Raw genomic sequence first — 25,329 nt, forward strand, 5'->3', positions numbered from 1 at the left:
ATTTTATCAGCCAGTGTCACTACTATAATGTGGCAAGAACTCTCTTCTATTCATACAGTAAAGAGGGGTTGCACATGATTATAACCTACATCCTTGAAATAAATTCTGAGAAAAGTATTTTATTTTGCCTGACAGGACAAGTATATAATCCTTTATATACTGAACCTGGATGTTGTATAAATAAATCATTTAAATCATGCATTACCATTTTCACCGTATGCTTATACATGCATCCATCTTTTGCTCAAGACTAGACATGATAGTAATCCAGATATTTTGGCATGAAAATGGATTTGAGAAATAGTCTTATCTGTTGTGAAGTTTAATTTTTTTCATTTTTTTCTATCAGTTTTCTGTTGAATATTTGAAGCGTTTGGGGTTTTTACACAACCCATTTAAGTGCATATTTAAGTAAGCCACATTTACATGTATTAAAAGATCCATTTTAAATTTTCCCTTTGGTAGGAGAAAGACAGAAACCATTCCATGCAGCAGATGTGTAACAGATGCCACTCCTAGCACATACTGCACTACTGGATGATGCCCAGATGCAGTGGTTGATAGCATAGCTACTAACATAATAAAGCAGAGTAAGAGAGAGACATATAAGTAATGTGTCAGCTTCCCTGCCCTCCACTTTGTCCACACAAATGGGAAGGAGGAGAAAATTCTTAAGTCTGTCAGCTATCTACATTGTCACATACAGTCCCCACAACAACCCACTTTAAAAAAATAGCAGAACAGTGCATGTTGTATACAGTAAGTACTGTGAAGTCCATCCCATCTAGGCCACACCAGGGCCTAGAAAATCTGAAATACAGTTCAAAAAATACACCTCCTTTCCATCTCCCAAGATGAATTAGCCAAGAACACAAAGCCCCAAAAGCCTAGTGATAGCAGTATGGGAGAAAGAGAAGTTCATCTCACCTAACCTCAGCCATTAAAAAGCCAAACAGCTAGGTGAAGGCAATCATCTAGCCTTTTTTCATAGTTAACAAAAATAAATGCACCTCTAAAAGGCATTGGGCCTACTCATTTTAGGTTAAGCTAAGAGTGATGAATCCTAATCATAGCGGTTGGGGTCGTTTAGTAAATTAATGTTAAAGCCTGGACATAAAACTCACCTCCTGACTTCAGTCATTGAGTTTTCCTATTTGATCTCTCATTGGTTCCTTTGGAAAGTTAATCTGAGAAAACGAGTACCTTTCTAACAGTAGAGAATTGTAAAATATCCTGAGTTGGAAAGAACACACAAGGATCATGAAATTCCAACTCCTAGCCCTGCACAGGACAGCCCCAAGAGTCACACCATGTGCCTGAGATTAATGTCCAAACGCTTCTTGAACTCTGTCAGGCTTGGTGCTGTGACCACTTCCCTGGGGAGCCTATTCCAGCGCCCAGCCACCCTCTGGGTGAAGAACCTTTTGCTAATATCCAACCTAAACCTCCCCTGACACAACTTCAGACCATTCCCTCACTTCTGGTCACCACAGAGAAGAGATCAGTGCCTGCCCCTCCTCTTCCCCTCATGAGGAAATTGTAAACTGCAATGAGGTGTCCTTCCTGTCTGCAAAACACTTTCATTTTAGAAGAGAGTAAGATATTTTTGAGACAAATCACCACCTAGAGGTCGAGGAAAAAAACCTTCTGGTGGTAGTTGTTCCTCTGGGCACACTTCGCTTTGGAAAGCACAGGAAATGAACTGTTACTGTAACTGAGTTGTGCAGGGTATAAATATCCCTTGTGCTTCATACAAATTTGCCTTACTTCACTAACCACAACACAAAGCTTACCTGCAACTCTGAAAACTGTCTTAAAAAAAAGAAGAGGCAATGTTCCTTAAACATTAATCATTTCCATGTGCAGAAAATGTGACTGTTCTGTGCATGATTGCATTTTAAATCAGAAATCATTGCACAGAATACAGAATGGATTCAGTGTGAACCTTCTAAAATAAATTAACCTTAATTTATTTTGTATTTTTTAAAGGTCAAATGCTGCAAATACTGGCCAGATGACACAGAGATATATAAAGACATTAAAGTTACCCTAATAGAAACAGAGCTCCTGGCTGAATATGTGATTCGAACATTTGCTGTAGAAAAGGTAAGTTTCCAAATTCAGTTTGCTTAAATACAATGATGTCTGCTGAAGTAACTTATATAGAGATTCGATGAGGGAAAGTTAAATCTTTTGACTGACATGCCGGGTTTGTAGCTATTTTTGGGTAAACGACTACCGCCCTCTTATGGTAAACTGTGTTTTTCTTTAAATGCAGCAACTTCTGTGTGCTTTTCATCACTTTTGGCCCCTGCCTGAGTTAGAAAAAGTGTTCCAAGTTAATTCCTTGCCTAGGAGAAATCAAAGCCTCCCTCCCAACAATCAGTTGAAAAACACATTCGTGCTGCTTTCCCATCTTATGTTCCCTGCAATCAGTTTCTGTCTGTACCAGAGGCTGCATGCAACATTATTCAGAAGTGGTGGAGAATACTGTTATCTGTTGGGCCAGTGTGTGTTCCTGCTCTGCAGAGATACATTTGTAACAAACTACTTTTCTTCTGAAGGCAATTTACCTTTTCATGTGGACTCTGTCTTTATATGGAGAATTCCAATCAGTGTGTTGCGTTATTGTTTATTAGAATAATACCATGAATTTGTTTGATGCTTACTAGAACTTGTAGCTCTCCCAAACAGCTTACAATATATGGAAAAACATACAATTAACAAAGAAGGTACTTACTGAAGTGAGCAGGGTCAGTCAATGGTGTCATGCATTTTGTGTCAATTCAGCAGTTTCATTCAGACTTCAGTAAAGAACAGAAATGTTTTAATTGTACACATCAGGACTCATCTGAGTTGCAGAACACCAAGGAAACAGCCTCCCTGGAAGACTAGATATTCCTAATGGTACAACAATGTTATGTTCCCTCAGTATCACCATGAGTAGATTTTCCACTAATTAGCTTAGAAAGCTCCTTTTGATTTAGTTGCAGTTCTTGTGAAATGCTGGTTCTCTGTAATGATGAAATAGTATTCAATTATGGTTTTGAAGAACAGAATCTTTAGCATCAAAGAATTCTGCACCCAGGTAGATGAAACTGCCAAAAAGACGACCCAACAGGGTCTCTGTACATACATTCAGAGTAACAAAGGAATTAGTTTTTTTTCCTGTTTTATTCTTCAATCTAATACTTAAATATGCATCAAAACAGCAACCTGAGGCTAATGATAATAGAATTATGTGGTTTGAATGAACTGAAATATTGTATCATGTTTACCACTATGCATATTGTACATTGGATTCATTCAAGCCTGTTGTTTCCTTCCATTTAGGTATTTTTAATAAACAGATGAGAAACAGTGGCTACACTTTGAAGTAGCTGAAGCACTGGTTGATTTCTATTCTGCAAATTTTAAGCTTATGCTTTGATGTTAGCTTTTCACTTCTTAGCTGGGACTGAAAAAAAGACCTAGAGGATTTTACAGTTGAACATAACCAAACTGTCTTGAATAAGTGCATTAGAACAGATAGAGATAAAAGGCACTAAACATTTTATTTCTTTTAAAAAATCTCCATTTGAAAAGATTTTATTTAGACATTGCTTTTTAATAGTTGGTAGTTTTTCAGTAAGCCTCTAAAAGCAGTGTCAGTGTAGTTTGAGTAAAGTACATTTGTTTTTACCCTATTTTCCATATTTTTTTAACTCTTCCAGTGGTACTGGAAGGTCAAATCCATACATCTCTTCCACCAGAATTCTCAAGTTTATATTTTTGATGTACTGGGACTGATGCTTTTCAAGTTCTCGAAGTCAAGCTGCATGATGAGACAGAAAGCACCCTAAGCAAACATGCAGATAATACCAAGTGAAAGATGGTGTTGGAACACTTATCATTGGAGCCTCAATTCCAAAAGACTTGAAGCTTTGGCTAACAGGAACTTCTGTAATTCAACAAGAAAAAAATGCAAAGTTCTGTGCCTTAGATGGCCTAAACCCGTGTCAGTACAGGCTGACATCCGGCAACATCATCTGAAATCCAGAATAATTGTGGATTTAGCACATATGAACTGCAAAGAAGAGGGTTAAGGGAACTAGCCTTGTTTGGTGTGGTAGAGATGAGGAGGAGGAGTAAGGAAGATCTAATTTCAGCCTGCAACGACCTCAAATATGTTTAGAAAAGTAGAGGTACCAAATTCTCCACTTTTGTCTCAGTGGTAGTAGGTGACAAAGAAAGAGTCCTAATGGCCAAGAAGTTGCAGTATGGAAAGCTTGCACTGGAAACACTCCTTCAGGAGGAGGGCAGTGCAGTGCTGGAGTAGGTTACCCAAAAAAATTTGTGGAATCTCCATTCTTGGTAACCTGTTCTTGGAGGTCATCAGGGCTCAGCTAGGCAGATCTAGTGTTGCCCATAGACCCACTCTGAGTCGGAAGTTGGACTGCAGACCTCCAGAGGTCCCTTCTGACCATCTTTTTTGTTTCTTGATGAACACCTCACATGCTCCTGAAGTACAGTTTAGAAGTTGATTTTTTTGAAGATAAATTGATCACTTATTTTAATTTTTTTAAATGGATATTGAGTAGTAGGGGGAAAATGCTAAGAAAATTAAACCCAAAAGTGCAGCCTGATTCTGAAGACCACTTCCTAGATACACTTTGCACTGTGTGAATGAGCAGTTCCTTTGGAGCAGTTCCTTAGCAGTACAATAGTTAACTCAGATGAATTAGTCATATAGTAACACAGAGCAGCAGCATAAGCATTTGTAGCATTTTTTAAGATCCTAGGGTTTGTTAGCAATGTACACCATTTGTTTCAGTGGAAAGAAAAAGTAAAAAATACAGTCTTTCCAAGCTGAGCATATGCTTTATGATTCATACAGTTGTGGTGCTATTTTGGGTTTAGAAACCAGCAGGAAACTACAGACATGAAAATCATTTTTTGGAGGTATAATAAGAAAACTCATTATAAAAGTACCCTATATACAAAACCTTCTCTAAGTAGCTGTTATCAACAATAGACAAAAAGGCAGTCAGCATGACAGACAGCCTTTTCAAAACTAATGCACAAGATACAGAGGACATAACCTAATCTGTGCAACAGCTGGGCACATTGTTTTGGAGGGGCAGTTTGCTTTTTGTAAATTGTTTGAAAATTTGGGCTGCATACAGCATGAAGTATTTGCATGGGGCACTCACTTCAGTCCTCAGCTTATGTAGTCATGGCATTGCTATTTTGTATCGGATCTTTGTTTCTTAGGGGATGGTGAGCAGTTGTTACAAGCAATATAAAAGTGTTTGAGACATGGATACCCTACCTACGCACAGCTATTTAAGTTGAAGGTCTTGTTTACAGTAGCAAAGAGATGTGTTAACTAACACACTCTGAAATCCCCAGAGTACAGAGACGAAATTGCATTTGAATGTGTTTGCTAGACTGTCTTAAAATGCAAATTGTTTTGTCTATTCCTGGGTTTCAATATGCTTTAAAATTGATTTTTAGGAGATAAGGTCATTTCTGTTGCAAGGATGTGATCTCCTCAGTCTACACCACTGTTGCGTGTGCACTCAATCCTCTCCCTTGCCTGCCTTTTTGTGTCACAGTTTCCAAGGGAGATGAGATATTCCTCTGAGCAAATGCCCTGTTTCCACATACCCCCAGCCTGAGCTGTCAGAGTATCAAAGACTCCAAGATACACCAAACTATCCCCAGTCACGTAGCCCTGGCATGGCCAAAATTTCTCAACCATCGAAAATCCCAGACTATGCATACTAGTAATAAATTAGGAAGCTTATGTTACTTATTATGCAAGGAGAGTAAGACCTTTTATAGGCAAACCAGCTCAAGACAGGAAATATGTCTTTAGGAAGAAAAACTGTAAACGGTAAACTATTAATATTGTAGAAATTTAGTCCAGCCTAAATATGATATGCCATAATTTTGCTGTTTGCTGATGAAGTATGTATGATGGCCTCCAGTCTGTGGATTTCTCACAAGAATAAAATATTGGCAGCTACATTTTTAGAGGGGGAAGGGAAAATACAAGCACTAAGAAAATAAAACTTAGCATGCACACTTCTAATATCCAGACTGCTCCCGAAAGTCACATGGGAAATTACTTACACAATCAGCTTCTCATTCATACCTGTCTCACTGTATCCATATCCTCGTGGACTGTGGCAAATCATCTGAAGGTTTAGCATGTGCAGGGCTACAAATGCAGTCCCTGTGATTGGAGGTGCAAAAAGGTGTCTTACTATTCAGCTGTTTCTTTCAGACCAATGAAGGAGACAAATGATAAGGAAAATCATGCTGAAGCTGTAGTTCCCTGAAGTCAGCAGCAAAACTCCTGTGGAGAGCAGTGGGGAAAAAAGTCATCTGTACTCTATGTTCAGCCTTGCTGCTGACCTATTCTGTGATCATGGCATGCATTTTAGGGCCACAGTTTGCAAAGCAACCTAGTGCTTAAATATAGAGATGAGCATCTATCTTGTCGCTAAAGGTTTCTAGCCAATCTAGTGCTTACTTAATTTTGTTGTAAGGCTTTAAAACCAGTTGATATCTAACCTTTGAACTTGCTCTCCTGCTATGCGAAAGCTCTCCAACAGTCTGTACAGATTGTGTTGGTAGGGGGCGGATGCTTTTCAGCAAGGCTCAGGCTTTTGAAGTTTTCGACCCTTGCCTTTTCAACAGAGAGGTGCCCATGAGATTCGAGAAATACGTCAGTTTCACTTCACTGGCTGGCCAGACCACGGTGTACCCTACCATGCGACAGGCCTGCTGGGATTTGTACGGCAGGTCAAATCCAAGAGCCCACCAAATGCTGGCCCTCTGGTTGTTCACTGCAGGTAGGTAACATAGAAATCTCTCTGTTGTGTTTTATGCTAAACCCAGGACCTACTTTTGCTTCTCCTGTACTGCGTCATCCCCACGCAGGTTGCTAAAGCCACTGGAGCTCTACCCACAATAAGTATAAAAATACGTATATATGAAATATGCAATATATAAACAAGAGTAAAAAATCAAGTCTGAAGTCCTGCAAATGCCTAGCTCCATTTCAGTAATCATCCAATGATTACTGAATGAGTAATGATCCAACCTGTGAGATGAACCATTACACCTCACATTTCCAGTACACACTGCCAAACATTAACTGTGCTTTTCTTTTACTTCAGTGCTGGTGCTGGCAGAACTGGATGCTTCATTGTTATTGACATCATGCTAGATATGGCAGAAAGAGAAGGTGTTGTAGACATATACAATTGCGTGAGAGAGCTTCGATCCCGGAGAGTTAACATGGTGCAGACCGAGGTATTGTTAAATCTACTGGAGTACTGCTTTGCAAAAAAAATATTCTTCTAGCCCGTAAAGATAGAGCTTTGTAGTTGGCACCCTCCAGAAAGTAGTTTATTTAATCATATGCAGAAAATAATCCCCGCACAAACTTGAAGAATTCCTGCCCAAACAAGTGCACAGTTGCACTGCATTGAAGGTTCACTGTGGGTTTTTTTACAAAAAGGAAAACAGCGAGTGTTTCCTCTCTGGGAAAGATTCATTCTGGAGTACATCTAGTTGAGGCTCAGTTATGTGATAGCACCTACAGATCTGCGTAGAGGAATGAGAATAACAGAAACATGCTGAATTTTATTATGGAGTGTTACTGCACTTCTCTAACTACTTGTAGTTAGTTTAAGTCAGTCTTTCTATACTAATTTCTAAATGAGTGGGATAACGTTTCATTAGCTGTGGTTATTCCTTCTGGTCTTGCTTCAGTGCTGTTAAACTCAAGAGAGAAGTAGAAACCATATTAGTTGTTATTTTTTATTTACAAAAATACTAATAGCCTAAGCTCTCTCTGTCAGTAACTATATATATTAATTACTTTACCAGGAACAGTATGTATTCATCCATGATGCTATCCTGGAGGCCTGCCTTTGCGGGGACACATCTATTCCAGCTTCTCAAGTTAGGTCTGCTTACTACGAAATGAATAAACTGGATCCTCAGACTAACTCCAGCCAAATCAAAGAGGAATTCAGGGTAAGTAGTGGCTAACATTGCCTAGAAGCCATACAGTTTATCTGTACTAAAGACTTCTGCTTAAGTGCTTATTCATAACCATGTGAATTGTGGACCAGGCCTGGGAGGGAAAGATTGCAAAAAGGGAAAAATAACCTGTCTCTCATTGCTCTTGACTGATGCTGAATCATGAAAGAATGCAATGGGGTAGTTGTAAAATATTGTTTTTACTCAAGGGAAATATGTCAATTCTTTCTACTGTCCTTTCTCTAGAAGGCAGGTTACTCTGCAGCTCTCTTTGAGGTTATTTTTCAGATCTGTTTGCTTCCAGGATTTTTTTTTTCTTCCAAACCCTGCTGACTGTGATGTGTTTTCATTTCTCTGCATATTGATTCCCACTGAAATTGAATGCTGAGCTGATCTATTCTTAAATATTTTGGGTTGCTTTCACTGCTGTGTTAATTTTTTCGGTTGTATTGTTTACTCTTTTTGAAAGACTTTAAATATGGTGACTCCGACACTGCGTGTAGAAGACTGCAGCATAGCTCTTTTACCACGAAATCATGAAAAGAATCGTTGTATGGATGTTCTGCCTCCAGACAGATGCCTGCCTTTCCTCATAACGATAGATGGGGAGAGCAGTAACTACATCAATGCTGCACTGATGGATGTAAGTCTCTACTATATCATTAATAATAAAAAGGGAATAAGCAGCCCTACAAACTGAGCAATGCCAGAAAATGGAGTCAGCATAAGAAGACTGAAATCCTTCTAGCTTGTTTTGTTTTCCAAAAGCATGACACAAAATCTTTAAACCTCCAAGTACATTTAGGATCACACATATGTTATGTCACAGCCAAGGTTCCAAAGCCATGAGCAGAGAGCAATTCAGGGAGTTTTGATAAATTAAATCTGTCTGGATTTCTCCCTAGTGCTTGAATTTTTAACCATCTGGCCTAGGAAAACAAGAGTTACCTATTAAGAGATTAAGGCAGTTAAATAGAATAATAAGGTTTGCAGCAATATTTCAGTTCCCTTTGTTTATAATTTAAACAGTAATTAACAAAAAAGTAATTGTCTGTCAGCACAAGATAGTACACAAGCCATTACTTCAGTCTTTCCATTTATTTCTGTTTGAATGAATGGTTTCTCTTCATGTGTGCGTGGATTTTTTTTCCAAGTACATCTATGGTAATTCTAATCTGCTAATAGAGTAACAGTAAAAAGACACTTAAACTGCTTTTACAGTCTGTACATATTTGTAGTCTATTTTTGATGATTTAGAGCTGTAGTCATTACATTTGTCAAACACATAAACAACAAGAAAACAGAGGTTAGCAAAGAACTAACACATTGTAAATGGCCTTTTTAAAAAGTGAAGCTAGAGTAATAACAGTTTATAGCAGTTTTTGAATTTCTTTCCTTCCAAGTTCTCAAAGCCTTTTCCTAAAATAAGCCTAAGTTCAAAACACTCCTGTGAAAAGGTAGGAGTAGAGTAGTATCTTTATGTTTGTCTATGCAGAGAAACTGAGAACAAAAGTTTAAGTGACTTCTCTAGATTCTCAGAGTAGGTCAATGACATTTCATATTAGAACAGAGCTTTCTTAATCGGCAATTTGCAACCATGCCCTTACATTGTCTTTTTTCCTGGAGAGTTCATCACCATTTGTTCTGTGAATTACGTAATGCTCAGAAAGAGCCATCCCTTAATATTTGCTTTGAAGATTCTTCCCTTTTTCACTGCTGAAACAACATCTCTGAAAGAGAGATCATAGAGTCATAAAATATCCTAAGTTGGAAGGGACCCATAAGGATCATAGGATCACAGAATTTTTAGGGTTGGAAGAGACCTTTGGAGATCATCTAATGCAACCCCCCTGCCAAGGCAAGATCACCTAGAGCAGGTTACACAGGAACACCTCCAGGTGGGTTTTGAATGTCTACAGAGAGAGAGAGACTCCACGAGTTCCCTAAGCAGCCTGTTCCAGTGCTCTGCCACCCTCAATGTAATGAAGTTCTTCCTCATGTTCAGGTTGGAACTTCTTGTGTTTTTGTTTATGGCCATTGTTCCTTGTTGTGTTGCTGAGCACCACTGAAAAGAGCCTGGCACCATCTTCTTGGCACCCAGCAGGTCAAAGTCCAAATCCTGGCCCTGCACAGGACAGCCCCAAGAACCACAACACGTGTCTGCAAATAGCTGATCAGATTGTATCTCTGTTGTGGTACAAATGCTTCGGTTCAAGGCCTGTAGAGACTTCCCCCCCCTCCTTAATGAAGGCAGTGGCACCCCATCCCAGCAATGGCTCCAGTATGGCCACGCTAGCCTTCTACTCAGGAGGATGTAAGTGAAAATGCTAGTTTGAGATCCACAGTGGAAAAGTTCCAACAAACAGCTCAGTCAATGACATATTCTGGTACTAAAAGAAACAAAGAGCACTAAAATTTATCCCCTGGGTATCCTCAGTGCTGTCAGATAGACCAGAATTTCAATAATATTTCTGAAAAATAACTAGATATTTCCTTTCACAGACATCATTCAAATTTAGAGCTAAATGCAAACATCGAAGATTAATCTGTCCATTAGCAGCTCAAAACAAACCCGTTGCTCAAAATTTTGTATGAGTTGAGTTGGAAGCAACTCTATGATTTTACTCTATGCCTGTGGCATGAAATACATTTTAGAAATATAACATCTGCAGAAGTTATATTCTGCCCAAATGCAATTTATTAACTTTGAAGCATATAAGATCTCAAGAAAGAGCTGAAAACAATATATTAATTATATAGAAAATAGCAATAATGCTTTCAGTCCCAAAGTTTTGGGGCTATGACTGACATTCTGCTAAATGAATTTTTACCTCTTACCATTCTTCTCATTGTCTCGTTACTTCTTTGCAGAGCTACAAGCAACCATCAGCTTTTATAGTTACACAGCATCCTTTACCAAATACCGTCAAAGATTTCTGGAGACTGGTCCTAGATTATCACTGCACTTCAATAGTTATGCTGAATGATGTAGATCCTGCACAAGTAAGTCCAGAAAACTGCTTCATTCAAAAGAGTAGAGCTAGTGCTTCAGCATTTCAGAAGAGCTTTAGGATGCAATTAGTTTTATAAAACATCATTAAATACTTACATGCTAAAAAATTGATCTGTAGCTTACGGATACACTTAGGGAAAGCGGAATAAATCAGACCATCAGCAGCTTCTCCACCAAAATCTTAATGCACGCACACATAAGTGCATGCGCCTGTAATTTATTCTAAGAGAACATGGTTTGGGAAGAGCTGCTAAAACCCAAAAATGATGGCTGTGAAATTCTGACTCAAGTCTGAAACGTACTAACGATAGCCAAAAGTCACAAACAGAAGCCAACAGCTATTCATTAGCCTGCCTGATACAGGTCAATGACCTTGGTCTGCTTACCAGGGAAATAGATGTTCCCAGTGTGAAAATCTGTGTTGTGTTTTGCACAAAATGATGTCGTCATTAGCAAGGAGATAGGATCTAAACAAGATTGGAGACTAAGCTTCCTTCCTAAGAGAAAACAGGGCAATGGAATGTGTGGGGGAATGTAATTACCTTACAAAAGGGTTGTACAATGCTGTAGATGTTGTTCAGAAAATAGGAAAACCGAACCTACTGGTTTGGCAATTTAATCACTAGGATTAATCACTAAGCATCCTAGAACCTGGGTCACAACTGTGCAATTCCAAGTTCTTACACAGATATAATTTCCTTAGTTCCAAAAAATTGCACCAGCCCTCTGCTGGAATAATGTGGTGGTAATCTGGATTCCTAATATGTAGATATTTGTTAATTATTGGTTAAGAGCAATTATAGATTTTTTTATAGAAGACTGCATGTCATTTTTATTTGTGATATGATAAAAAATCTTTTTAGCTTTGTTCAGTATTGCGCACTCTTAGAAAAAAATTTTAACATGTAGAATTTGTTTTTAAAAGATACTAATCTTCCGTTTGGTCTTTCAAAGGAACTTGTAGGAATTCCACACGCTATTTTAAAGACTGAATTTCTGATTTCAAACCCTTCACTGTCTACAGGGAGAAAAAACAGAAATGAAAGACAAAACTTTTATTCATGAATCTAAGATTATTTTCTGAGTGAATAAGGAAAGACTCGAGGGAGTCAGGCTGTTAGGGACTGCTGAACAGAGTTTTTTTAATTTGTCAGATGTGTTTTGAATTTACAATAGAGCATGGCTATTTCAAGCATTTATTACCCTCACAGGATTTAAAAGCTATTGGGATATGCAGTTAATGCACCTGCCTCTGCAGTATGTTAAACCTTTTACCTCTAATGTGAGTAACAATCTTTTCATTAGGAATAAATCTCAAAACCCTCAGAGCAAACAGAAGTGGAGAAAGGGCACAGCTTATTAAAAACATGCATTCTATTCAGATTTATTAATAATTACTGTTATCATTATTATTTATGTATATATGAAGTGTTTAAAGTTCTGTTTCCATATTACCATTTATGTGGATTGTTATGCTCTATTGGGAAATGAAATTCAACCCTCTACAGTGACTCTGGCTTAAAGAGAGTTGCTAGTATCACTTGCATGCAAAATGTGCAGACCTAAATGCTTTTGGTTTCTTTAGAAATTGAAAATCTTGGTTTCCTAAAACAGCTCCAGCAAACATCTTCGCTTTTTATCATTTAAGTATTTGTCAAATATCTGTAAAGCAGTATTCCTGTGTATTTGGAACATGTGTCCTAAATTGTGCACATGTTAAATGATCTGAGCACTGGAATTTGCACCACTTGTATGCATTTTATTTTGTTATCCTGTACACTAGCATGTTTCATAAAAAAAAATTTGTGAAAGATTTAGACAGTATTTGGAAAGCAGTTTGCTCAGCAGACCAAATCATAGAGGGGGGTTAAAATAAATGAAAATTTATTTTTCTGCTTGAAATTCCTGGTTTTAACTTGTTAAAGTGATCTCCTGCAAATCAGACCCTGTTTTCATTTTAATTGATGTAGTAAATGATTATGTTTTCCTAAAATGTAGCCATCTCTAAACAGCTTTGTTGAGGACTAAGTGTTATAAGAAATGCAAAACAACATCTGGAGTAAATGTGATTTGTCAGCTCTGCTCTGGATCACCAACAGCAATGCAGCAGAATGAAGACCACAGCTGTTTTACTGAATGAAAATAAAAAGTTCCAAATCTGACATCAATGCTTCTGCAAGCAAACAAAATTTCATGAGTTCATATTTAATTTTGGTGAATGCTTACAAAAGCTATGTGCTTGAACTGCTCTAAATATCCCTGGCAAAAAAAAAACATTAGGATTTTCATGAAGAAAAAATGGACAGGCAGAGTCTAGCTTCAAAAACCTCCTTGCGAAGTGTTGATTTAATCTTTAAAGTATTAACATAGATGATAATTGGTTCCTGGATTAAGCCATCATATATTATTAGACACTAAAACTGTGCAAGATAATGGTAATATTACTTTGTGATCTTTAGGTACCTAGAACTAGTTCTTCTGAGCACTGAAGAAAGCATGATTATATTTTCAGGTGTCATTCACAGAAGAAATTAGGCACTTGTTGAAAATTTAAAGGAATGCTGATATCACTGCTCACGGGTGAAACAGATGTAAACGTTAAGCCCTCAGTTTTGAGAATTGATGAACCCTTCATAGTATAAATCACACATTCTAATGTAGCTTGAATTAATAGTAACCTTTCAGGGCAGTTGGAGATACCAGGCCTTTGGTCTTTAGGCTCCACACTGTCTCTGAGATATGGTAATACTTGTCAGTATCTCCTGTCTTGTCAAAATGCATTGCAGAATTAACATTGAGTGTCAGAAGTGTTTTACTCCAAATACCAGAGAACAGCAAGTGCAGCAGCAAGAAATAGTATGTTCAGTTACATGAAAAGGCGTTGTAGAAGCAGTGTTCAAAACTGGTGGAAGATTTTGTATTTTATAAAGATATTGTACTAGAATTTCAGTAATACATGTATCACAAATTAAAATACAAAAAAGTATGTTGAGGTAGCATGAAATTCAAAATTATTAACTGCATTCTTTTTTGTTCATGGTCTTCTCTAGCTATGCCCTCAGTACTGGCCAGAAAATGGAGTACACCGGCACGGTCCTATTCAGGTGGAGTTTGTATCAGCTGATTTAGAAGAAGACATAATCAGCCGGATATTTCGAATTTATAATGCAGCCAGAGTAAGGATGTTATTTGCAAAACAATTCTGTATCAGTAGATGAATTGACTTCACTCAAATCAAAAAAATGAAAGTTAAACTCACATAGAACAATTTTCATTTTTCAGCTTACTTATTTGAAAGCAATGGTGCAATACTGAGTCACACCATAATGAATGAGAAAAAAATCCTTCTATGTATAAGCAAGAAATATTTTAATGCATATCATAAGTGTGTTAAATGCAAATGAAATAAATGCAGTATTCAGACTGTATGGTAGCCAGGAAATGCTGAAACTAGTGCTGTTTTCAGCGGGTTGAAATGGGCCATCTTGCATATTTGTATCTTGTGTCATGTGAAGAAAGCTGTGCACCAATACCAGGCATGTTTTTCAGTAGCAGTCCCAAGCTTAGTGAACATCCTGTCCCACTAAACACACTTCATAAATTATGTAAGAGCTTCAGAGGGGCAAGTGGGTTCTCATATCGAGCTTTTATGCTCCCATAAAGGTGATAGAAGACTAAACGAGGCATGTCTTTCAAGCTGAGAGGAAAAAAGATTGCACCGCAGACCAGGCATCTCTTCCCATCCAGGGAGCCTTTGCATTAGGCTGGTATCGATCACAAAAGAGCCATAGCTGGGAATAAGTAGCACTCCCTCCTGAAAAAAATCAAGAACTGCCCTGAGATCTGGTACCTCTCAGTACAGTGAAAGACTCCAAAACCACACCCAAATATATGCTAATATCTAAACAGGGAAACAGATTGTAAACTTCAAGATACTTTAATACTATGAAGGCCTGGTATTCTCAGTAAGTGTGGCAATATGAAAACACAATCTCCAGCACCGTTAATGTGAGCTTCAGCAGGCGCTGGGTCTGGCTGCTGTGCTTTGGGAAGAGGGGCCATCAGCTGAAAGCAACTGGACAGGAAATCAGTAAATTCCAAATTTTGACATAAAGCAGACAAAACTGGTTGGAGAACATACCTAATGCTGCATCCAGTTTGGTTTATTCCTGTATCTTGTTAATCTTACATGCTCTCTATTAACTCTAACTCTAGAGAATAAAATGTAATGTCAACATTTCTGTGTGTCGTTCATTTTAAGAGTGGCACTAAAATGCCCTCACTTTGCACAGAAGTGGCAAATTGTAGACTACAAAACCAGTTTTCATGTGCATGTTTATTATGTCCTTTTCAAAGGACTAGTTTTCTGCCACTAACACTTGTTCTGTGCTCCTTTTTTATTTTAAATCACCATAAAGCAACTGTTCAGTAACGTTTCACCAAAGGGGTTCTGACTGCTGCAATAGAACACAATAAAACAAAATATAGTTAGATATATTTTATAAGCCAGAAACATCTGAGGGTTCTGTTTGGTTTTTTTAATGTTTCCTGCTTCAAAATATCTTGAAAGCTTTTGACCTTTCTTACAAAAAAAAGGCAAAAACACATAAACGTTCTTAAAATTACTGAAGCGTGTATGTGAAAAGGGTATAGAACTGAAGTTGTGTTGCAGCTCCATCTTTGCTACCAAGTTCCTGCTATAATATTAATTAATTATTTGCTTGATCATGCAGCTGTACTATTGCTCTATTCCAGACTATTTGTATAGCACTCTATTTAAAAATTCTTGTTCTAATAACTTAGTTGGAAATTAAAAGTCATAAGTCCTCAAGAGCAGTTGAAATTACATTAGCAGTTTTTTAGCAATCATCTGCTTGAACAACTTTCCTTGCTGATTCAAATATCTAAATTATTTACCCCCCCCAAAAATGCTGTTATTTTTCCTGCTTTTTTCTGAATCTCTACAGCCCCAAGACGGCTATCGGATGGTGCAACAGTTCCAATTCCTGGGATGGCCCATGTACAGAGACACTCCGGTTTCTAAGCGCTCCTTCTTGAAGCTCATCCGTCAAGTGGATAAGTGGCAGGAAGAATACAATGGGGGAGAGGGACGCACAGTTGTACATTGCTTGTAAGTACTGGAAAAGGAAGAGAGAAAGCAGGGGAATACTGTTACAGAATTTATGCCAGATTTTAAAAGATTTGTGAAGAGATGAAGAGGCATCTATCTATTCTGGAACTGCATAATACAGTATTGCATAATTCCTTCTCTGTCCTTTGTTAGACCCCTGTGAGAAGATGATGGGTACAAGTTAACTCTATTTTATATAAAAATGTCCAGGGACTTTTGCAAATGGAAAAGTTGCATATTTATTCACAGTGAATCAGAATTGTACCTTCAGAACAATGTACCTTTTATTTCTAGAGATAAGAACTGTAGAAATAGGTAGCATTGAAGGGTGATTTCTCTTCCACTCATAAAGCACAGAAGCAAAAGTGGTATGATAGACCAGTTACAATCATGCTGTAATTGCCTTACCTTTCTCTAATAATGTTATGTATTTTTGTCCTCCTGTGATTTTGTGATCCACTGATGCAGACTCTCATCCACTCTGCCACCATCCTCCTTTTGATATGATTTAATACCTGTACGTGCTGTTTGCTCTCAGCAGTAGCCGATCTTTTGAGATCAAGTCTTCAGTGCTTGAAGTTATATTCATCTTCCTCCAAACATCTGTTTAAAGGTGCTGCCATGATGGAAAAGAGTCATGGTAATAGGAAAACCATGTTCGAAAGTTGGGACCCCATGTTAGAATGATGGAGGAAAATCTAAGAATATAATAATAATTCCCAGTATCACTGACCTTGAACAAGTCATTGCTCTTCAGTTTCTCCATCTGTAGAATGGGGATAATAATACTTTCATCAAAGAAGCATTGTGCAGTGTGATTAATTAATGTTTTGAGATCTTTAGCTGAAAAGATCCTTTTGAAGTGCAAATTACTGTTATCTCTGAGGTGGCTGATGATATTAAATAGTTGTACAACATCACACATGCGTCACTTCCAGGCAGTAGAGAAAGAAAAAGCTCTAATATAATTCTTTTAAATTACTTTATTTTAATTAAAATTCTCAAAGAGTCCCACAATATCAGGCAATGTTTTGGCAGCAGAGAGCATTCTTTTCATACTGCCTGGATGTGACAGATGTGCAATGTTGTATCTTCCTTTGAAAATCAACCATTTGCGAAGCTGGTTTGAAAGACCTGCTACCTAACTAGTCTGCGCTCTGGTAATTATTAAGGTTTATTATTTTCAGTGAAGCGCGGCCTAAAAATTCTGATTAGAATTGCGGTAGAAATAATGGGGTTTCCAGAAAGAAAGAGATTCTCTTGAAGATTAAAAATAACCACGGATAAAGTGTTATTAAATGCTGTATTTGATCATGCGTATGAGCATTTGTGCCTGGCTCCTTTGTTAGCAAGTCACTTCGGGTTCTCATCCTCTGATACTGTGGGTGGAGGGGAACTAGATACACTTTTTAAAAGCAGTCCTTTCGAAAAAAGGTATCCCCTCTGCCTGCTGCCAGTGGGTGAGAGCATTTCCAGGCCTGATGCTCATTGCAACCATGTATGTTTACAGTGCAAAGCAGCGTTGAACTGAATCTAAAAGGACTTTGTCCCTATTTTAGCATCGCTGTCTCAAGTGTTCACTAAAGAGTGGTGTAAAACTCAGCCATTCAATTCCCTTCAGGCTGTCAGCCTGCTGAATTCTGAATCATAGCTTTGAGATCTTTCATCACATTAATTTCAGTTAAAATGTGTGTTTTGCCTAGAGTTCAGTAGCCTTGGAGGCCAGGAATGCTCTGTGGCTTCTCCCTGCTGGAACTCACGTGTTCTGTAGCCATCCCTGTTGCTGTACAAACTTAGACTCAATTGTAACTGAGCCATTTTATCGCTTTTATTGTAGGAATGGAGGTGGCCGCAGTGGGACATTTTGTGCAATCAGTATTGTTTGTGAAATGCTTCGACATCAGAGGGCTGTTGACGTATTCCATGCTGTGAAAACACTGAGGAATAATAAGCCTAACATGGTGGACCTTCTGGTATGAGCTTTTTAACTGCACCACTAAATAGAAAATGTTCCTTTTTCTCAGAAGACTCAGTAAGATTTCCCATTTTGCAATGGGAGTTGTTCACAAAGCAAGCAAGTCATTTTCAAAGGGGATAATGAAGTCACTTCACTTGTAAGAGTATTTTTACACTGCTTTTTTCCCAAGGAGACTTTGTCTCCATTCGTTTGAATTTTTTAAGAGTTTTAAACTTTCAGATGAACATCCTTATTAATTTTCTTTTCTAGCAGGCTGAGCCAAGTGGAGAGCAGCCCTTGCATGGTAGAAATAATAGTTATGTAAAATGAAATGCCAGATTTTCAAATTATATATTTTATAAATAGCTTAATCACCTAATATTTATCAAAGCCATGAATTTCAGTTTGACATCCAGAATATTGCATTTAATTATGGTTGCTCTATCTCATAGAAAGATTAAAGAAGTTCAGAAACAGGGGGCCATGTGCAATTATTTTCCTAGAGAGTGTTTTATGAGCTTTTTTTTTAAAAGGAGAATTGCTGAAGTGCCAGCTGCTATGCCAGAAGAGCTGCAGAACAGCTTAAACCAGCAGGTTCTTACACTCCAGTGTGTAGTTTTGTACTTGGGGATGGGTGTAGTGTAATACCCTGTTCTGAAACCTGGGCTATAAAAGACACTGTTTTACAACATCCTGCTGCAGAGGTGGCTGCTTAAGAGGCAGCTGTATTTGATTTAATGTCATAGTCAGGAGGAAGCAGCATGTGGGTGCTTTCAGGGATGCTAACCCAATCCAATCCAATTTTGCAAGTGCTGGTTAAACAAGTTTGGGTCATTTTAGCAACTTTTCTACAGCATGCCCAGGGTGAGGCAGGAGGCATCTCACTAAGATGACCCAAGCTCTTGTAATTTTAGGGGAGATCCCCCCTCAGGTGAGCCAGCAATGTCCAAGTGCAAAACACACTGGAGAATGGGCAGAAAGAGTGAGGTTTTCAGGTGCATGTGGAGATGGGCAGGGATATTCACCTCCCCACCACATGTATCACTGTGCCCCATCTCTCATGTGGAAGAAGGGCTGCCACCACATCCCCCATCTCAGTGCTCCCTTCCAGCCTGCCTGTGAAGTCCAAGACCCTCCCCTGGCCCTGCTCTGGCCAGGCACGTGGAAAAAGACCAGATTTTGTCAGCTATGCAAAGCAAGGAGCGGGAATTACAAGCAGTACCATAGGACCATGAGCCAGCAACGTGGAACTGTGAATCCTGAATCAGTGAGAAACTACCAAGCTTTCACTGGGGAGGGAGCAACTTAGTTGGCTTCTTTTCCTCTAGTTTATATTCTCAGGAGGAGAATCATCATGCTAAGAACCATACATTTTTATTTCCTAGATATTAAGAAAAATGTCCTACATCTTCATTCAGGTAGTATAGTTTGGACAGAGACTTGGCAGGCCTGCTGTTCCCCATTCTCCCAGAGCTCAAGTCCACAGAACACACTGATATCTTATTCATTTATTTTATAGAAATAAAAAAGAAAATTACCTGTGTGAAGATGTACAGTTGAAGAAAATGCGCTCTATAAATTCCCATTTGTGACAGTTCTCCAGCTATAGATTTGTCAGGCAGCTGTCTCCATTTTGCAGAAGAGAATTTTTTTAATCAAAAGCTAAGTGTATTATTTTAGAATATAAAAGTACCTTTTAGTAAATTGAGAGTGTTATTGAGAATATCTGGAAGGCATTGAAAGGCCTTGTAAGGACTTCTTTTTTTTTGGAATTTCAAAGCACTTGTGAAGGAGATCAGTATTGTTTTTCTTATTTTACAGACAGCGGAATGGAGGCAGGGGACAATCAGAATTTTCCCCATTATCACGTAATGCACTGACTGAGCAGAGTTAGAATGACATCTCTTCAGTCTTGGTCTGCTGCCTTGTAGGAACAAATATTTGAATTAGCAAGGTTATGATTTTCAAGTAGAATGCTTCATGGTATAAGGGAATTGCGACACATGATTTTTTTTCCTACTCCTGTTACTGAATTTATCCTTTATTACCTTTCTTACATTAATCTGTCTTTGCCTCAGTTTTCATATCTGAAAAGTGAGAACAATAATATTCATTTACCTTGTGAAATTTTATGGTAAAAGATTAAATGCTCAGAAACATGACAGTATTTCACAAAAATAGTTTTAAGACTGCTTTATCAATACCTGTTGGGCATTTTCTGACAAGCTAAAATACTTAGAGATTCATCTCTTATTTCATTGAAACCTTTGGTTTTACTCCAAGTGTAAAAATTTGAATACCACATCCATACAATATGGAAATCTATGAAATTTTTCAGCCATCATACAAAGGTAACACTTGGTATTACAAAATCTCTATTATGGAATGCCCAGAGCATTTTGTGATAAATGTTATTCGACTTACATGTAGGTGTCCTAGAAAAAAATTTTAAATATACCTCTTTTAATATCCACCATCAAGTGAATAATAAAAATGTACAAAAGACACTCATGAGTGAAGGCAGTGGGAAATAATATATGTCTGCTCTTTAAGACAGGTATCCTGTTTACTAAAAATGACATTTATTCAGCTGGATCAGTAAATCAGCATAAAATGAGCATGGAAGAGTAGAAGTGGATGAGTGGCTGATCTCTTGTTTTGATCTGTTATGTAGTTATAGAATAATTTCCATTTGTTTAGAAACATATATGCAATAAAAGCAGAAAAGGAATTTATATAATACTCCTTTCCTTTCTACTTTTTTTTTATTATTTTCTCATTCTGAAGAAGGCACAAGGAGTTTATGGAACCTTGCAGGATCTTAAAACCTCACATACAACTCGTTCATCACTTAGGTTATATGTGAACCTTGTTTTCTTTTAAAGTCAAAGCTCTCAACAAAAGAACTTGGAAATGTTCCATGCTTGTTGATGGCTCTTTGTTTATTGTAATAGCACATGGTCTTCCACATGTTAAGGTGGACTCTATTCTCAGCTAAAATGTGACCCAAAGACACAAGTACAGGCCAAAAGATTTAATCCTCTAAAATGTTTCCTTCATTGAAAAGAGTAATTGTCATCTTCCTACTTGTGAAGTGGGGATGGGGAAGGTTGAGTGCTCTCAGCTAGTTAAGTCTGTTGTTGTTCCTAGATGACAGTATGTGCCTAGTTATCTTTTCATTAATTGATTAAAGTGCATAAGTAAAAGAGGTATTTCAGTATCAGAAATAGTCATAAAACTGGCAGGTGTTTCCAAATTGAATTTTCAAAAGCCAGAGCCCTTGGATTCAGGGAATCTGCACCTACTGTTTCTTTCAGGTTTTTTGTTTCATTTGAATATTTATAGTATTGCAAGTAGCAAGAATGAAAACATAAGAGGGATATTTGTGCATATACAAAACTGTGAAGGCATCAGTGACTGCATCATTTAAAAGGTGCATCATTAAAAGTTGCAGAATGGGCAAAGGTCAGTCAAAAGCATTTGGCTTCTCTGTTCTGCTGAAGATGTGAAGGGGGCCAAGTCATGACCATTTGTCCCTGAAGGATGCAGACTGGGTTTATATCCCTCAGGAAGGGGATTTCCCTGGGATTTACTCTCCACACAGTTGCAAATAAAAACAGCAGGTCTGTGTTTGGAGCACAGGTATGGCCCCTGAAAACTTACTCTGTTATGAGCCTAACTTGTGCATCACGGTTAATTGCTAAAAATAAACTGGAATGAATTCAACTAATTTAGCTCAGGCTTGATCTCACAAGCCTATTGCACTGGATAGGGGACAGACTTTCAGACTGGGTCTGGGCTGCATGTAGAGGACCAGCAGTAAGTGGCTCTTGCCCTGAAATGTAGCAAGTGTATGAGTGACATTAAAATAAAAGTTACAATCTGGGAACTACTAAACACGGGATCTATTTTAAGATAAACATTTCCAGGGAGGAATTTCAATAGCTACAATTCTCGTAAAGGGCTACATGAGCATTTTGACAGATGACAGAAGGGTTGCAAGTCAATGTGCTTACATGCAGCTACTTTTTCTCATGCAAGTGCATTAGAGCAGCTGAATACACATCTAACATAAGCAGTACCGTAAATTACCATGTGTAGTGTCTATTGTCTGGTTAATATAAAGATTTTCTTATCTGAATATAAATTGGATTTGCAAACTGGTTCCCATTAACAACAGCTGATAGTAAATAATTTGAACAGAAGAGAAATATTGATCCCCTTAATTAAGTTTCTTCAGTAACTGACTTTGTGGTTTTCTTTTGATTTTTCAGGATCAATACAAATTCTGCTATGAAGTGGCTTTGGAATACTTGAATTCTGGCTGATTGTATAAACAGCACAGACAAAGTTCCTCCTTTCACCACCACAAACAAAGCAAGTCGCTTCATGATATCTTTGTAAATGAGATGAAGACTTCTCAGTGTTATGCTTATACTGCTTTGTATAATTGGCTCTTTTTAAGAGCCCAAAAACGTGTTTATAAAACCGCTTGCACTGCCCGTTTCCCACTATAATGCCGCTGCTTGACACCCATATGAACGTACACCAAACCACATGGCAGTTGTTGAACACCGTATTCATACATAGCCATTGATGTGGTGAAGCAGCATAGTCCTCTGGTAAATAAGAGAGCACAATTATATTCTTATGAAGGAATTTGTACTTTTCTGTTATATTTCGTTGCCTGTGATTCTCAGTTATTGTCACAGCCTAGTGTACATTTCTGTTCTGTGGAGAATGCTGTCTGGCATTTTTGATAATATATTATTTTAGTTATATTTGTATTCTAACACGTGCATAATAAATTAATCATATGTAGCTTATCTGAACTAACAGAAAGAAATGTACCAAATCATGTTAACTTTGTTGAGTTGTAATTTCTGTCCACTTTGTCCCATTTCAGAGAGAGAATCTTGAGTGAAATACAGTTAGGAAATGCAAAATACAGGATGTTCAGATTAATATATCCAAAGCTTTTTCATTTGTTTATATTGTAAATATTTTTTGATTTCATCAAATTATTTATTCATTAAAATGATTTTTTTGTGAAGCACAGTGAGTGACAATCATTTTTATTAAGCCCTGGAAATGCTTACTGTATGATAGTGTAAACATTTGTTTACCTTGTATGGATTCTCAGCTCAATAAATAATTACATACATGATAAAATCTCGTTTAATTTAGTATCTCTTGGCATCTGAGAGCCTTCAACTAAGCCTCTTTTCAGATTAAATCTAGTAAACACTGAGCTACCTCCAGAGCGTGTTTATTATGTGATCCAGTGCTGATCCAGCCAATAGCAAGGTCATAGAATCATAGAATCATGGAATCATAGAATGGAAAAGACCTTAAAGATCATCTAGTCAAACTCCCTGCCATGAGCAGGGACATCTTCCACTAGGCTAGGTTACTCAGAGCCACATCCAGCCTGGCCTTGAACACTTTCAGGGATGGGGCATCCACAACTTTCCTGGGCAACCTGTTCCAGTGTCTCACCACCCTCACAGTAAAGCATTTTTTCCTAATACCTAATCTAAACCTACTCTCTTTCAGTTTGAAGCCATTCCCTCTTGTCCTCTCACTACATGCTCTTGTGAAAGTCCTTCTCCATCTTTCTCATAGGCTCCCTTCAGGTACCTGAAGGTCGCATTAAGTCACCCTGAAGCCTTCTCTTTTCCAGGCTGAATAAACCCAATTCTCTTAGCCCTTCCTCATAGGAGAGGTGCTGAATTTGTGTAATCAACTTGGTGGCCCTCCTCTGGACTTGGTCCTACAGGTTGATGTCCTTCCTGTGCTGGGGACCCTGCAGCCAAATGCAGCACTCCAGGTGGGGTCTCACCAGAGCAAAGTTGTGCCATGCCAGTATATAAAAAAAGTGGAACATATATTTAAAGATGCACATGCACAAATGCAGAACCTGAAAGATGCCCTGCTCTGAAGAAGAGATGATTTGGGTTAGTGGTGCTCAGTCTTGTCACAGCATCCCTCTGCAGCCCTGGGCATTCCCTGCCATTCGCTCTGTCTCTGCTGCTGCTGCTGCGAAAGGGGTGACGGTGCACTTGTTCTTGGGAATAATGACTGCAATTCCTCTTCTTTAAGATGTTAAAGATGCCAATACTAGAGTGACTGGGGGTGGGCAGGGGGTTGGAAGTTGTTAAAAATTTCATGAAAGTGCTCTGTTACTAGAGTTGTTGTCAGGACTGCCACTGGACAAGTTAAAGCATTAAAGCTCTTGCCTGTCCTGCGAATAGCTTTACTGACCTTCACTGCATTTGGATGGTTCCCCTTTCTACGAAGCACGCACAGGTGTCTGAACGTGCTGGGAATTGCCTGGTGTTTATGGATGCAAGAGGTGCAGCAACAAAGCAGCAAAAAGGAGAAATGAGCCAGAAATGGCTTGCTGCACCATCTGCTGGAACTGCAGAACTTCCTCTCACCCAGAGGTGTCAAGGAGACATTGCAGGCAGAGCAACTGCTCAATACTGAAGCCTTCCAAACCAAATTCATGGAAGTGTCAGACTGCACAGTATTTCAGCTCTTAAAATGATCCTTTTAACGTGCTAGCCATCTGGAATGGGGGTAGTAGCTATATAAATGTATCAGCCAACATGTTTTGAGAACCTCTAAATCTAACAGATCCAGCTTGGACAGAATGACTCACAGCTTGTCAACTCCCAGTTCAAAACCACTCCCAAAATTCAGATCTGAAGACACGAGGATCGGTTTCCTCTGCAGCTGGAAAGCATCTCTTTTAAAATTGCTTTAAAATGTAGCTGGCACATACTGGCCATTGCTATAAATTGCACAGAGGTACTGAAGAACTTAGCAAAAACAACCCCAGTGCTGAGAAGAATGATGGTCCTTGGATAAACCTTCAGCCTGTTGCAGAATGTGCTCTGATTCATTTTAGAAGCCTAGTGTTAGGAAACAAAATCCAAACCTCTAACATCATATTCCTCACAACCATCTTGACAGACCAGGTATGCCAGCCAAGCATGCTTCTTTGTAATAATTATGGGACCATAAAAAGTTGGGTTCTGTGATGTATCCATTGAAATACTTGTGGGCATGTCCAGTGTTTCAAAAAGTGTAAGACAGATAGTGTGCCAAAGGAACCCTTGGACAGAAGGTGATGCCAGCAATGTGATCCCAAATGTGAATGAAATTGAAATGGAGCAAGAATTG

At 38.3% G+C, this 25,329-nt stretch overlaps 1 protein-coding gene across 11 annotated transcripts in view; it reads left to right on the forward strand.

Moving 5' to 3' along the window:
- Positions 1 to 23,313, forward strand: part of PTPRM (protein tyrosine phosphatase receptor type M) — a 457,694-nt gene extending 434,381 nt beyond the window's left edge. For all 11 annotated transcript variants that reach the window (XM_032690775.1, XM_032690785.1, XM_032690804.1 and 8 more), the window contains 10 exons: positions 1,990 to 2,106; positions 6,688 to 6,842; positions 7,170 to 7,305; positions 7,885 to 8,034; positions 8,510 to 8,683; positions 10,912 to 11,043; positions 14,104 to 14,229; positions 16,021 to 16,184; positions 18,022 to 18,157; positions 22,416 to 23,313. In XM_032690775.1, the coding sequence (XP_032546666.1) occupies positions 1,990 to 2,106; positions 6,688 to 6,842; positions 7,170 to 7,305; positions 7,885 to 8,034; positions 8,510 to 8,683; positions 10,912 to 11,043; positions 14,104 to 14,229; positions 16,021 to 16,184; positions 18,022 to 18,157; positions 22,416 to 22,469 (1,344 nt within the window). In that variant the 3' untranslated portion in view covers positions 22,470 to 23,313. The remainder of the gene's footprint in view (positions 1 to 1,989; positions 2,107 to 6,687; positions 6,843 to 7,169; positions 7,306 to 7,884; positions 8,035 to 8,509; positions 8,684 to 10,911; positions 11,044 to 14,103; positions 14,230 to 16,020; positions 16,185 to 18,021; positions 18,158 to 22,415) is intronic.
- Positions 23,314 to 25,329: the final 2,016 nt, after the last annotated feature.

This window comes from Chiroxiphia lanceolata, chromosome 1 (genome assembly GCF_009829145.1).
Source record: "Chiroxiphia lanceolata isolate bChiLan1 chromosome 1, bChiLan1.pri, whole genome shotgun sequence".
Classification (NCBI taxonomy): domain Eukaryota; kingdom Metazoa; phylum Chordata; class Aves; order Passeriformes; family Pipridae; genus Chiroxiphia; species Chiroxiphia lanceolata.